At 36.6% G+C, this 14,512-nt stretch overlaps 1 protein-coding gene across 1 annotated transcript in view; it reads right to left on the bottom strand.

Annotated features, from left to right (window-relative positions):
* The window catches only part of ralgapa2 (Ral GTPase activating protein catalytic subunit alpha 2), a 627,566-nt gene that overhangs the window by 120,249 nt on the left and 492,805 nt on the right, over positions 1-14,512 (bottom strand). The window contains exon 37 of the mRNA XM_039749771.1: positions 6,950-7,077. Coding sequence (XP_039605705.1) covers positions 6,950-7,077 — 128 coding nt within the window. The remainder of the gene's footprint in view (positions 1-6,949; positions 7,078-14,512) is intronic.

Below are 14,512 nucleotides of genomic sequence, written 5' to 3'. Positions count from 1 at the left end.
CATTGCAATCTAGCTCCAGGCTCACTGCGCCACATGTTTTGGAAGTGCACCAATTTAACACAATTACTGACAAAAGTCTTTGAATGTCTATCAGATAGCATTGGTGTCAAAATCACTCATAACCCATTAACAGCTAGCTGTCTTTGGTGTAACTCCAGATGGGCTTAAAGTGGAGAAGGACAAATTGATTGTAATTGCCTATACCACATTACTAGCAAGTAGATTTACAATGCTTAACTGGAAAAACCCCAACCCGCCTTTTATAATTCGGCATTCTGTACTATCTGAAACTGTAAATAAGTAGAAGATCTAAACTTTTTTTAAAAATATGGCAAGACCTAATTATTAAAATTTTCCTTTGTTGTTTTTTAAGATATGCTCTTGCTGTTGGCTCTCCTTTCTTTCTCTCAGGTGGGGGTTGAATTCTGCTTTAAGTTTGACTTGATTGTATGTAATGTTATCTTCTCCTTTGTGTACAGTAAGTTAGACTTGATGAGTATGGAATAATATTTTCTTCAACTAAAATAAAAAAAAAATTTAAAATCAATGTCAAACAATGGAGTATAATGATAATCAGTTAGTATACATGTGAATGTGTGGACTTTGATAATACTATCATAACATTGTTTAGTTTTTTTTTTTTTTTGTGATCAATTTTTTATTGAATTTTAAAATTAGGACAAAAAATAACCAAACAAAAAAAGTTACATTTTATGAAATAAGCAGGTTGCCGACAGGTCCTAACCCAAGAGGATTTCTAGATTTGAGTTAACTCTTGGATTGGCTGACAACAAGATTTTATCATAAGATTGCTGTCTTCTCATTTTTGATGGTGTGAGGAGATACCCCATTGATTCTTGTGGCTGACATTTCCAACATAAGATTATACAGTGCTCCCGGAAAGTATTCACAGCGCATTACTTTTTCCACATTTTGTTATGTTACAGCCTTATTCCACAATGGATTAAATTCATTTTTTTCCCTCAGAATTCTACACCCAACACCCCATAATGACAAAATGAAAAAAGTTTACTTGAGGTTTTTGCAAATTTATTAAAAATAAAAAAATTGAGAAAGCACATGTACATAAGTATTCACAGCCTTTGCCATGAAGTTCAAAATTGAGCTCAGGTGCATCCTGTTTCCCCTTATCATCCTTAAGATGTTTCTGTAGCTTAATTGGAGTCCACCTGTGGTAAATTCAGTTGATTGGACATGAATTGGAAAGGCACACACCTGTCTATATAAGGTCCCACAGTTGACAGTTCATGTCAGAGCACAAACCAAGCATGAAGTCAAAGGAATTGGCTGTAGACCTCCAAGACAGGATTGTCTCGAGGCACAAATCTGGGGAAGGTTACAGAAAAATTTCTGCTGCTTTGAAGATCCCAATGAGTACTGTGGCCTCCATCATCCATAAGTGGAAGAAGTTCGAAACCACCAGGACTCTTTAGAGCTGGACGGCCATCTAAACTGAGCGATCGAGGGAGAAGGGCCTTAGTCAGGGAGGTGACCAAGAACCCGATGGTCACTCTGTCAGAGATCCAGATGTCCTCTGTGGAGAGAGGAGAACCTTCCAGAAGGACAACCATCTCTGCAGCAATCCACCAATCAGGCCTGTATGGTAGAGTGGCCAGACGAAAGCCACTCCTTAGTAAAAGGCACATTGCAGCCCGCCTGGAATTTGCCAAAAGGCACAAAAGATTGAACTCTTTGGTGTGAATGCCAGGCGTCACGTTTGGAGAAAACCAGGCACCACTCATCACCAGGCCAATACCATCCCTACAGTGAAGCATGGTGGTAGCAGAATCATGCTGTGGGGATGTTTTTCAGCGGCAGGAACTGGAAAACTAGTCAGGATAAAGGGAAAGATGACTGCAGCAATGTACAGAGACATCCTGGATGAAAACCTGCTCCAGAGTGCTCTTGACCTCAGACTAGGGCGATGGTTCATCTTTCAGCAGGACAACGACCTTAAGCACAGAGCCAAGATACCAAAGGAGTGGCTTCAGGACAACTCTGTGAATGTCCTTGAGTGGCCCAGCCAGAGTCCAGATTTGAATATGATTGAACATCTCTGGAGAGATCTTAAAATGGCTGTGCACCGACGCTTCCCATCCAACCTGATGGAGCTTGAGAGGTGGTGCAAAGAGGAATAGGCGAAACTGGCCAAGGATAAGTGTGCCAAGCTTGTGGCATCATATTCAAAAAGACTTGAGGCTGTAATTGCTGCCAAAGGTGCATTGACAAAGTATTGAGTAAAGGTTGTGAATACTTATGTACATGTGATTTCTCAATTTTTTTTATTTTTAATAAATTTGCAAAAACCTCAAGTAAACTGTTTTCACGTTTTTATTATGAGGTATTGTGTGTAGAATTCTGAGGAAAAAAATGAATTTAATCCATTTTGGAATAAGGCTGTAACATAACAAAATGTGGAAAAAGTGATGCTCTGTGAATACTTTCCGGACTGTAATAGGAGGATTTCTATCTTGAGAAAATAACAAACACAGGGTTCATCCATTGGTAAGTTATAAAGAGTTTAGCTGCTGTTGGGGCAAATTACATAATTGCTGATGATAAACAGAGAAGGAAAAAGAAAGGAAATCTAAAAGAAGTAGAATAATTGGAGAGCAAGGAATGGAAATAGATAAAATAGAGGAGAGTGCTGAAGCAACTGAGGCCCAAAGAACAACAACGGAGGGGCATTTCCAGAATGTGTGGCGAAAGCTGCCCTGTACATTAAAGGAGCACTAGTGGCAGAGTGAATCAGGGGTTAAACCTATCAAGAAATGCTTTCTAGGGAGATGATAATCTTTATGGACAATTTTATATTGGATGTTTTGATGGTTTGAGTTCCTAGAGCAGGGGTCCCCAACACCGGTCCTGGAGGGCTCCAGTGGCTGCAGGTTTTCATTGTAACCCTTTTCTTAATTAGTGATGTTTTTGCTTCTAATTAACTTCTTTTGGAATTCATTTTAACTGACTTGCTCTTGAAGACTCAGATCCCTTAATTGGTTTTCCTTAATTATCAGCCAAACAATAATGAGATACAAAATGAGCCAAACAATAATGAGATACAAAATGAGCCAAAACATGACCAGCAAACTGTGACCATCATACAATATCTAAAAATGAAGAAAGATGAAGGTCTCAGGAATGCTGATCTGCTCATGTTCCCAAAACATTTTAACAGTGCTTGTAGAAAAGAGAAGATCAACAATTTCAAAAATGTATGCTATTACACATTGAGAGCAGCAACAAGCCATTGAATTAAAGAACGGGTTTAATTAACAACAACAATAAGTGCCTAATTAAGAAATTGGTTGGAGTGACATTGGTTGAAGTTTGAGGCCCTAATTTAATTGGTCTTCTGTTGGCTCACTGATTTTACATTTCATTTCTGTTTGGGTATCATTTAAGGAAAGAAATCAAGCAATTCAGAGGAACAATGAAGACATTCAGGGGAACAAATCTTAAAAAAAAAAAAAGTTAATTAAAATTAATCCAAAAGAAGTTAATTAGCAACAAAACAAGTGTACTAATTATGAAAAGGGTTACAATGAAAACCTGCCACTACTGGGGCCCTCCAGGTCCAGAGTTGGGGGCCACTGTCCTAGAGGAATTTAACGTTTTTAAAAATTGTGTTCCAACACAATGTGCTGACAGGGAAAGGTTATGGATCCATATTTGAGTGAGTGGGATAGGTATAGTTATGGAATCACGAAGGACGGCATACAAAGAGGAGATGCTTTTAGAGGGAAACAAGGGTAGGAAAATGTAGTTGAATAATGGATGGTTGGAAACGGGCAGAAAAACTTATTCCACATGTCCCAAGAATGGATTTAACCTGTAAATAGAGAAAACGTAGGAGGGAGGAGTGGAATATTTTCCTTTCAGAAACTGATACCACGTGAAGCCTAAAGTGGATAGGAGATGGGATGCTCACCAATGTTGAGAGAGTTATAATGAAACAAAGGACTGATGGAATGCCAGTGCGGTATGGAGCCAAGATGCTTTTCTACTTTGTGCCAAACACAGAGAACATAATTTGTAGAACTGTACTTGTCTACTCTCTTTTTGTTTTAAACCTGATAAATGGTAGTTGTTGCAGAGAGTAAGGGGAAACCAGGTTTCTTTCTACAGGTAACCAGGATGGAGGGGAAGCAGGGAATTCAACCATAAGGATATTGTGCGAAGGATATATGCCCAATGATACAGTTCAAAATCGAGAAAAAGGAGCTAATAGCATATCTGAATGGGATGCAAAAGGAATAAGGTGTGGGAAGAGGAGTAAATTGATTGCTTTACTTCATTAAATAGGGTGTGGACCTTTGCCTGTACAATATTCATAATGGGAGGAGTAATGGTGACTCCTAACTATTTGAGAGAGTTAACAACTGGAATGAAGGAAGGAAAAGAGAGGGATTGACAGGCATGGCGTATGGGGAGTAGTGCAGATTTGCTCCAGTCAATTTTATAGCACAGTAAGGATTTATATGTACAAAATAATATTAGTATGTGAAGAATGTTGGAAGAGGCGTTTCCTAGAAACAGAAGAATGTCAGCATATAAAGATACCTTGTGGACTATGTTATGAACCAGAATAGGGATAAAAGCATCTAATGCAAGCAAGGCAATGGCTAGAGGCTCAAGCAAGATTAAAAAAAGAAGCAGCGGAGATAATGGGCAGCCCTGCCTAGCACAACTGAACACAGGAAAGGAGCATGATCTGAATTTGTTAAAACAGAAGCCATAGGACAAGCGTACAATGATTTATTCATACTGATAAATAAAGTATTAAATTACATTCCACTCATGACTCTCCAGAAAAACTTCCAGTTCATCCTATCAAAAGCCTTTTCTGCGTCAAGTGAGAAAAGAGCTGCTTTGGCTAAGAGTGAAAGATCCATACATAGAATGTGCAAAAGCCATTGCACGCTGTCAGCTGCGTAAAACATTACCAATTTTAATACACCACACAATTTTTATGTGTGAGAGAAAAATGCAACAAATATTAACTTCCTTTAAAGACAAAACTGGTAAGATTTGTTAATTATGAACAATGCAGCAATATTCAGTAATTTACAAAATGTATAAGTCATTAAGTTTACTTTCAGAGGAGATGTACTTAGTATTACTTACTACAACAAAAGCTGTGTTCTTGTTTTACTAAGGCAAAATTGGTTAATGAAATTTTCCCAACTGTTTTCTGATTTAATCTTAAAAATACATTTTGGGCCACTTTATACTTCCACATCACATTTGTTAAATACAGCCAGTTTAATTTAAAGTCTAAATAATTTGTCAGAATATAACATATTAACATTAAGCACAAGGTAGGAAAAAGGTGAAAGGTCCTAACATGACTCAGTTATGCACACATCCACATTTATTCAAACCAGGTAAGTTTGAGTTGCAGATTAACATAACATGCTCATCTTTGGGAAGATGGAATAAAACTCCCACAGACATGGGCATGGGTATGCTTCATAGAAAGTCCCTTGGCTGGGATTCAAAGGTGTGAGGAATCAGTTCTAATCACTGTCATCACAATGCCATTTTACAGCAGATTTGTCACTTTAACACAACATTCTGTTCTAAAACCAATTTGTTGTGAATGATATATACATGCGAAAGAAGATTCTAAACAAATAATGCACCACTATAGCTGTATATTTGTGATCCTTAATAAGTTGAGGAAAGTCCTGAATGAGCTAATTACAAAGAATAAAATGATGTAGCTGAATAATCCAAGTGAGCTATTTAAAGGCAGCATTTGATGGAAAGATGTTTGCATTCTATTACTATGTCTAAAGAATTTAAAAATGGCAAAAGTACAACTTAAATTTAAAAAGCTTACAATAAGAAAAAGAAAAAAGAGAACATGAACACTATCTGGCATTGTACTAGTAATTTAATAAATATAAATGCTGTACCAAGCATGATCAGACATTGTTGGTTCAATTCAAATTTTCATGATTATGCCACCAGATTACGTCATTGTACCAAAAGAACAAAATATACAACCTGGACTCTACACTGAACTAAGCAAGCTTGAAGTCACCATGACAACAAAATCTCTGTTATTGTCTTACACTCTGTCTGAATATTCAGTGTTAGTGGCTTTGTGGGTGATCAGATTTCTTCCACAACATGCTAGAAGCAGACCACAATTCTCCTTCCATAGTTCAGTTTAATTGAGATGCAAATTAATCTCCTTCCCTAATTACATTCTTCTTAAAGCAAGTGACAAGCACAGATGTAATCTAAATTTTCACCATGTTTTTCATAGACTAAAGCTTTGTTATATAGATTTTAGAGCATGTTTACTTATTACTGGGACTTAAATGATTTTTTATTTTTATTTTACAAAGATAAGAAGCCACACTACGAAAAGTATTTTTGTGAAAGTTGTTTAAGATAATAAGAAAAATAATGTAAATACTTATTTCAATTATAAAAATAAAATAGACAAGCCTGTAGAAAGTAAGTTAAACTAAAAACTTCAGATAAACTGCAGGTGTACAGGTTCAAGCAAATTAAGAATAAAACACATTTGGTAATTTCCAGAAAAGTAGTCCAAGATGAACTAGACCATGCATCAATGACAACGGGATTTGTTATGTGTCAGTGTCTTTAAGGTCTGAGATGCAAAATGATTAAACCTGCCGGAGTTTAAAATGGAGCTGTTGCTCAAATCAGACTATGAATTAGAAATAAATGAACTCTAAATACAATGCTTGGTAACTTGGTAATGCTTTGCACTGGAAAGATGTTATTTAAATATACTGTATAAATTAACAGGTAAGAAGCATCACATACTATATAGATGTTTTAAGAGAAAAAATAGGTAATATAAAAAGCCTTACCTTTGTTGCATGAAATACACTTACTGCTTTTATTTCAGTAATAAATATTATATGTCAATGCAAAATCAGAAGGATACAAACTTTGATAGAGTGTTAGTCGTGATTTCACAGATCGACTGGCATTGATGCAAGTGGCACGCACTAAACTTGGCAGCAATGTTCCTGTTACAATGGCTCCATCAAAGAGTGGACCAAAAAATGGGACCTGTTGAAAAGAAAAAAGTAATTATATACCCAAGATACTGGATGAGAGTAATAAATTACACCACATTTGTGGAAAAAACAGCATTTAACAAAAACTATTGACAGAGTTTCCAAATAGCTACAGCAGTGATGTTTAAAACCCTCTTTTACTGTTGATTGGGACATGCTTACACATGCTTTCACTGAGGTTTGAGAATATGCCTTTCTCAAACAAATACTATACATAACACATTATTCTCAAGCCCAGACAAAGGTAGGAAACACCATAATACCTGCAAAAAAACTCATGCAGGTATAGGATAGCAGGTAAACTCCACATAGAGAACGTCCAGTGTGGGATATGAACTCATGATGCTGATATTGTGAGACAGAAACATAGTCTCTCCAATGCAGTGCCACAAATGCTATGAATACTGCATCTTAATTATCTGTTTTAATTTTTTAAATGAAACTATAATTGCTTTCCAACAAGTACTTAAAAAGTTTGTGTTTATTCTTGAAATATACTTGGAAAACAAAAACAATTCTGTTTTTTAAAAACTTAAAGCTCTGAATTATTTATTGCAAAGCTCAGCACTAGCTAAGAAATGTCACTAAAGTGAAATATTTATACATCTAAAATCAACTTTAACATTTTTATATCCAAAATAAATCCTTTCTATATGAAATGCAAGTATCAACCTGAATATTTTGACTTTACCACATCATCAAATGAGTGAACACCACCAAATTTTATCATATGTTTAGTCATGAAATAATACGTTTCAATTATTTTAAGTACAACTTGAATGCCACGTGCTGTACTGCAAAGTCATGTTTTCAAAATAACCTGTCAGCAAGAGGAGGCTATTCTAAAAACAAATTTTGATAAAGGAATAAACAAAGCAACAAAACAGAAGTCTAGAATTAAATTGTTTCCAGCAAGGTACAGGCTAAAATTATACTTTATTAATTCAGTAGTGTTAGAAATGTTGATAATGATGAAATAATAGCAAAACACAGAGTTTCAATAGGGTTTTTAAGATGCTCCTTAAATAAAATGTGCATAAATATATCTTACAAAATTGTTTAAATTCAAATAAACAATTATCATTACAGCTCCCAATATCTTTGCAAAATAATGAAGGTCCAAGTCTTTAGAGTCCTTGTGCTTCCTGTTTTGCTATATAGTTGCGAGACATGGACACTATCCAGGGACCTGAGATGAAGACTGGACTCCTTCAATACTATGTCTTTTCGGAGAATCCTTGGGAACCGCTGGTTTAACTCTTTCTCAAATGAGTGTTTGCTCACGGAGTCCCTAATGAAGCACAATGTGGCACAATTACCCATGGGTGATCCAGCTCGCAAGATCCTCTGTGTTGAGGACCCAAGTAGCAGGACGAGACCAAAGGGACATTCACATAACACCTGGCTATGGCAGACAGATGGCCATTTCTGGAGGGTGGGACTGGACTTTGTGTCTGCCTAGGGAGGTGGCCAACTGGGATCCCAACCTCTTTCGTCATTTTGTGGGTGCAGAAATGTGCTGTACCAGTTCATGCTCCCCAACCTGACCTCATCTGATTACATCTGAAGCACAATATTTTATTATTTTTTAAATCATTTTACAATCACTGCTATAGTATATAATGATGTTAATACTTCTGGTTCTTCAGGTTTACCAATGCATTTTTATCTTTCCTGAACTCATTTCTTATTTAATCACACAAAATATCACACTATCATAAGCTGGACACACATGTATTAAATTTAATGCAAAGCTGACTGACTCATTCACTTAATCACTCATCAACAAAAACACTATTTTCTGTTTAGTTAAAAATCTGAAATTTGGCTAGATGGTACATCTAGCACAGTAGGCATCCTCTAAAAAAGGACATTTCCATATATCAATATTTAGGGGTAACCCCCACAGAAAAACTAAATAACCCAAAATTTTAAAGACAGTTGATTGAAATGTGTTGAAACCATAGAAAAAAAAATTAGACGACATATTTTTTTATTTGCTGGTATTATTAATATTTTCCAAACAGACAGCGTGCTCTATGTAAACAAAGGATGGAGCAGAAATGATTGATGGGACAAGCGAATAGCACCACTAACCAAAAGGGTGGTTGGACATTTGAAGATGGGGTGGTATCCTGGACAGGAAAAAAGAGACATGTTGTGAAATGCAAATTTCATCTCGGTTATGTGCTCCACTCTGTCAACTTCCTTAAGTATTGAGCACTGCAAAGCACTACCACATACTGCAATTGACTGGCTTATCCACCAGTACATTGCCAAAGGTTGAAAGATACCATAAAAGTTGTGCAGCTCTTTTAAACTTCGACATGACAGGCGGTGTGAATGGCATGATAAACAGCTGTGTGGCATGCACATAAATGTGAACAGTGTCAGGGATGCCAGGGGCGACGACCTGGCCGGGATGCCATGAAGGACCGGAAGAGGGCGTGCGCCCACCTGGGACCATGTGAGGGATGCCACCCTGGCGGTTTTGGTGGTCACAGGTAGAGGGCTTGGAAGCCCAACCCTGTAGGGGCCCGTGGTTACCGCCAGAGGGCGCCCCGAGGCCTTGGAGACCCTGGTCCTCAGCACTTCCGCCACATCAGGACACTTCAAACATTTTGGGTTGCAGTGTCATGTTTTAGATGAATATGTATAATAACTATGGAAAGACCAGAAGCTTAATAAAAAACTTGAAAGTGAGAGAGAATGAAAAAGTAAAATTGTTGTGATCATTTCAAGAGCTCAGTAACACAAGCTAAATGATGTTTAATGATTAATTTGTATATGTTACTGTGACTACTTTTCATAACAGCAGTAAAAAATGTTTACAGAAGGACTGTGGTCTGTATATATACTAAGCAATAAAATGTTGCAACTAAATTCAGGTATGGCATGTTTGTCATTTCCAGTTATACTGTATTGATAGCATACTTTAGTCATCTGTTTAAACGTGCAGTGAGATGTTGGGTCTATGCAGTCCTGTCCTTGGTTCTGATGGAGTCATGTCAGTTTGGTACATTTACTGTTTTAGGTTTACTGAGCACCAAAAATGAAGTCTTTAACAACTCACTTAATGGCAGTTCTTTTTACCTCATTTTCATTATGTGTGACAGCACACAGTTTAGTTCTTTTTGTGGACCTTGCTGCCATTTCTTTCAATCTCCCATTTACTGTGAGTATATCATTACTGTGAATGACGGATACTATGTACAGCTCACGGCAGTGCATTGTTCACTTTTACCACTAGCTCAGTGATGTCTTTGAATGCCAAAAGTATAATCTGGAATTACGGAAACGTTTATCCTTTGCAAAATGTTGTTTATTTTTACCTATATAATGTATTCTCTGTACACATAATGCACATTTAAATGTTCATAATGGTCTTTTTAGGAGACCTTCCACAGCTACAGAAGGTTTATTCTTCATAAACAGACGTGCTTTCTGTTTGATGGGTTAACAACAGCACCATTGCTCTTTGCTGTTTAAATCACCATTACTAGTCTAAGGCCCATATATATAAGGTGATGTATTGGTTTTGAAATTTCACACTTAGGGAAGCATCTAATTGTTCTCACCCACTTTTAAGCCAAATTCAGTAAGAGATGTCTCCAGGCTCACATTTTATATGTCTAGCTCTGCGAGACTACTAGAAGACTGAAGCAAGCATATTCACAATCAGTCTGCTAGCAGTATCAGCAAAATCTTACAATTATTACAATGCTGTGCTTTCTTAAATTAGCCTAGCATCTAAACGAATCGTAGTATGACTGGGCTGTATATGTGACTCGCATATACTGCTAAATTGACTAGTGATGCACAGATAAGCATAAATATGCCATCTTTACAAAGAAAAAAAAGTATTATCTTTACTTGTCAAGTAAAGATAAAGTGTTCTTCACCTGCCTATTTCCAAGCAAGAACTGGGCTTGAATGTGGTGTCCAATTCATGCTCTGACAATATATGTTCTTAGTGTATGGTATGCTGAACTAAACTATGACAATGTTTTTAGAAAAAATAATCAAATTGATTTGAATCAAGTTTAAAATACTTGTATATACTGACGATGCCAGAATGCAGCCTATTGCATTTCTTTAAAAATGCAGTAGAAAGTTTTGGGATTTAATAGCTCTGAATCGTTTTACACTGAATATCCTCAAATTAATTTGCTGTATTTAAGCATGAAGCATTATTAATAGTAAAAGAAGGAGTAAAGTGAAGAGCCACTCTAGAAACAGAAAAATGCAGAACTAAATATATTTATTTTGTTTGTTTACTTTTGTTTAACACATGTAGCAACAATAGTTTTATTAATGTGTGCTGCAGTGTATATTTATTAAATCAGTTACTCACTAATAAGCAAAAAAATTGTGAACTTCCTGTAGGAGGAAGTATACACCCCACAAAAGAATGCTTGCTTGTCTTAAGGTCTTTTTTTTTTTTTTTTTACATAACTTTGCTCAGGCTCTTTGCTTGTTAGTTGATGTGTTAGATACCTTTTGGTAGTGCAAGTGTTTTATAAATGGCAGTACTATGCAAGTGAAAGTGTGCATAGCATTCAAAAGTCTGAAAAAGTTTCACAATTCTCACTTGTGTCCAGCAGTACATCTTTGATGTATGTTTGAGGCACTGATGAATGCATGAACATGTTGAAATTTAGAGTTACATATACTTTACATATACAACTTGTGCAAGCAAATTTGACTAAGACAGTGAAAAGCAATAAAATAACAATAATGTAACAATTAGCACCTTTGCATAAAGAATTTCCTTTAAGAGTTTAAGAGCAGCTTTCATTAAGCTATGTGCACTATGTAAAATATACCTCATTAAATGAAAATTAAATGAAAAAAAAAATGCAACAACTTGATTCAACACTGGGAGAAACAGTAACACTTCTATTATTCATGCATAAAAATCTACTGCAGTTTAGTATCAGGTATAATGTATTGAAGAATGTTATATGGTTTAGCAATGCTTGCATTCTTGTTTAAAGTTATAATCAAAAAACAAATTTTGTACTGATAGTTCCCATTAACTGCAATCATATGGGGTATTTACATCTCAAAAAATGAATATCACTAGAATTTGGAAAATATAATAAAAGAAATAAAAATTAAATTGATACATTCTCATAAATTGACATAATTAAAATAAAAGCTACACAAATGTAGCCATGCTAAAATTTAAACAGGATGCCTCTTTAAATGCAAAAATCCTACAAGCAAGCATTTGGTAGACAAGAGGCCATATGTTGCCATGGATTCTGTAACCTGATAGAGGAAGCAGGCCTCTCACTTGATTAGTAAATGCAATTTAAATACCACAGTCCAATCCCATAATAATTCACTTCTGTAACGACATCAATTTTTCATTATCATTCAAAAAAGGACAAAAAAAACTTATGAGCAAACAAAAGTCATAAGGATTACAAAAGAGTTAGTATACCAGTATTAAGACACAAGAAAAGCACATTTCATGAATCAAGAGTGAATTATGCATGAATAAATTCACTATTAATCCTTTCTGCCATTGTGCTACTCCATTTACATGATGACACTCTTTTTGAATTTTTTGCCTATAAGTTCTGAGAAAAATTACACAAAAACAGAATATATATATATATATATATATATATATATATATATATATATACACAGTGCATCCGGAAAGTATTCACAGCGCATCACTTTTTCAACATTTTGTTATGTTACAGCCTTATTCCAAAATGGATTAAATTCATTTTTTTCCCCAGAATTCTACACACAACACCCCATAATGACAACATGAAAAAAGTTTACTTGAGGTTTTTGCAAATTTATTAAAAATAAAAAAACTGAGAAATCACATGTACATAAGTATTCACAGCCTTTGCTCAATACTTTGTTGATGCACCTTTGGCAGCAATTACAGCCTCAAGTCTTTTTGAATATGATGCCATAAGCTTGGCACACTTATCCTTGGCTAGTTCCGCCCATTCCTCTTTGCAGCACCTCTCAAGCTCCATCAGGTTGGATGGGAAGCGTCGGTGCACAGCCATTTTAAGATCTCTCCAGATATGTTCAATTGGATTCAAGTCTGGGCTCTGGCTGGGCCGCTCAAGGACATTCACGGAGTTGTCCTGAAGCCACTCCTTTGATATCTTGGCTGTGTGCTTAGGGTCGTTATCCTGCTGAAAGATGAACCATCGCCCCAGTCTGAGGTCAAGAGCGCTCTGGAGCAGGTTTTCATCCAGGATGTCTCTGTACATTGCTGCAGTCATCTTTCCCTTTATCCTGACTAGTCTCCCAGTTCCTGCTGCTGAAAAACATCCCCACAGCATGATTCTGCCACCACCATGCTTCACTGTAGGGATGGTATTGGCCTAGTAATGAGTGGTGCCTGGTTTCCTCCAAACGTGACGCCTGGCATTCACACCAAAGAGTTCAATCTTTGTCTCATTAGACCAGAGAATTTTGTTTCTCATGGTCTGAGAGTCCTTCAGGTGCCTTTTGGCAAACTCCAGGTGGGCTGCCATGTGCCTTTTACTAAGGAGTGGCTTCCATCTGGCCACTCTACCATACAGGCCTGATTGGTGGATTGCTGCAGAGATGTTTGTCCTTCTGGAAGATCCTCCTCTGTCCACAGAGGACCTCCGGAGCTCTAACAGAGTGACCATCAGGTTCTTGGTCACCTCCCTGACTAAGGCCCTTCTCCCCCGATCGCTCAGTTTAGATGGCCGGTCAGCTCTGGAAGAGTCCTGGTGGTTTCAAACTTCTTCCACTTACGGATGATGGAGGCCACTGTGCTCATTGGGACCTTTAAAGCAGCAGAAATTTTTCTGTAACCTTCCCCAGATTTGTGCCTCAAGACAATCCTTTCTCGGAGGTCTAAAGACAATTCCTTTGACTTCATGCTTGGTTTGTGCTCTGACATGAACTGTCAACTCTGGGACCTTATATAGATACGTGTGTGCCTTTCCAAATCATGTCCAATCAACTGAATTTACCACAGGTGGACTTCAAAGCTGCAGAAACATCTCAAGGATGATCAGGGGAAACTGGATGCACCTGAGCTCAATTTTGAGCTTCATGGCAAAGGCTGTGAATACTTATGTACATGTGCTTTCTCAATTTTTTTTTTTTTAATAAATTTGCAAAAACCTCAAGTAAACTTTTTTCAGGTTGTCATTATGGAGTGTTGTGTGTAGAATTCTGCGGAAAAAAATGAATTTAATCCATTTTGGAATAAGGCTGTAACATAACAAAATGTGGAAAAAGTGATGCGCTGTGTGTGAATACTTTCCGGATGCACTGTGTATATATATATATATATATATATATATATATATACTGATATACTGTACACACACAGAATTATGACATATTATAGTAGTTTTGCATGCTTCTCGCAATAATAAATACAAAAATGCAATAATAAAGAAGTA

Source organism: Polypterus senegalus, chromosome 3, assembly GCF_016835505.1.
Source record: "Polypterus senegalus isolate Bchr_013 chromosome 3, ASM1683550v1, whole genome shotgun sequence".
Taxonomy (NCBI): Eukaryota; Metazoa; Chordata; class Cladistia; order Polypteriformes; family Polypteridae; genus Polypterus; species Polypterus senegalus.
The sequence above is the reverse complement of the archived record's forward strand: the minus strand, read 5'-3'. Positions and strand labels throughout refer to the sequence as shown.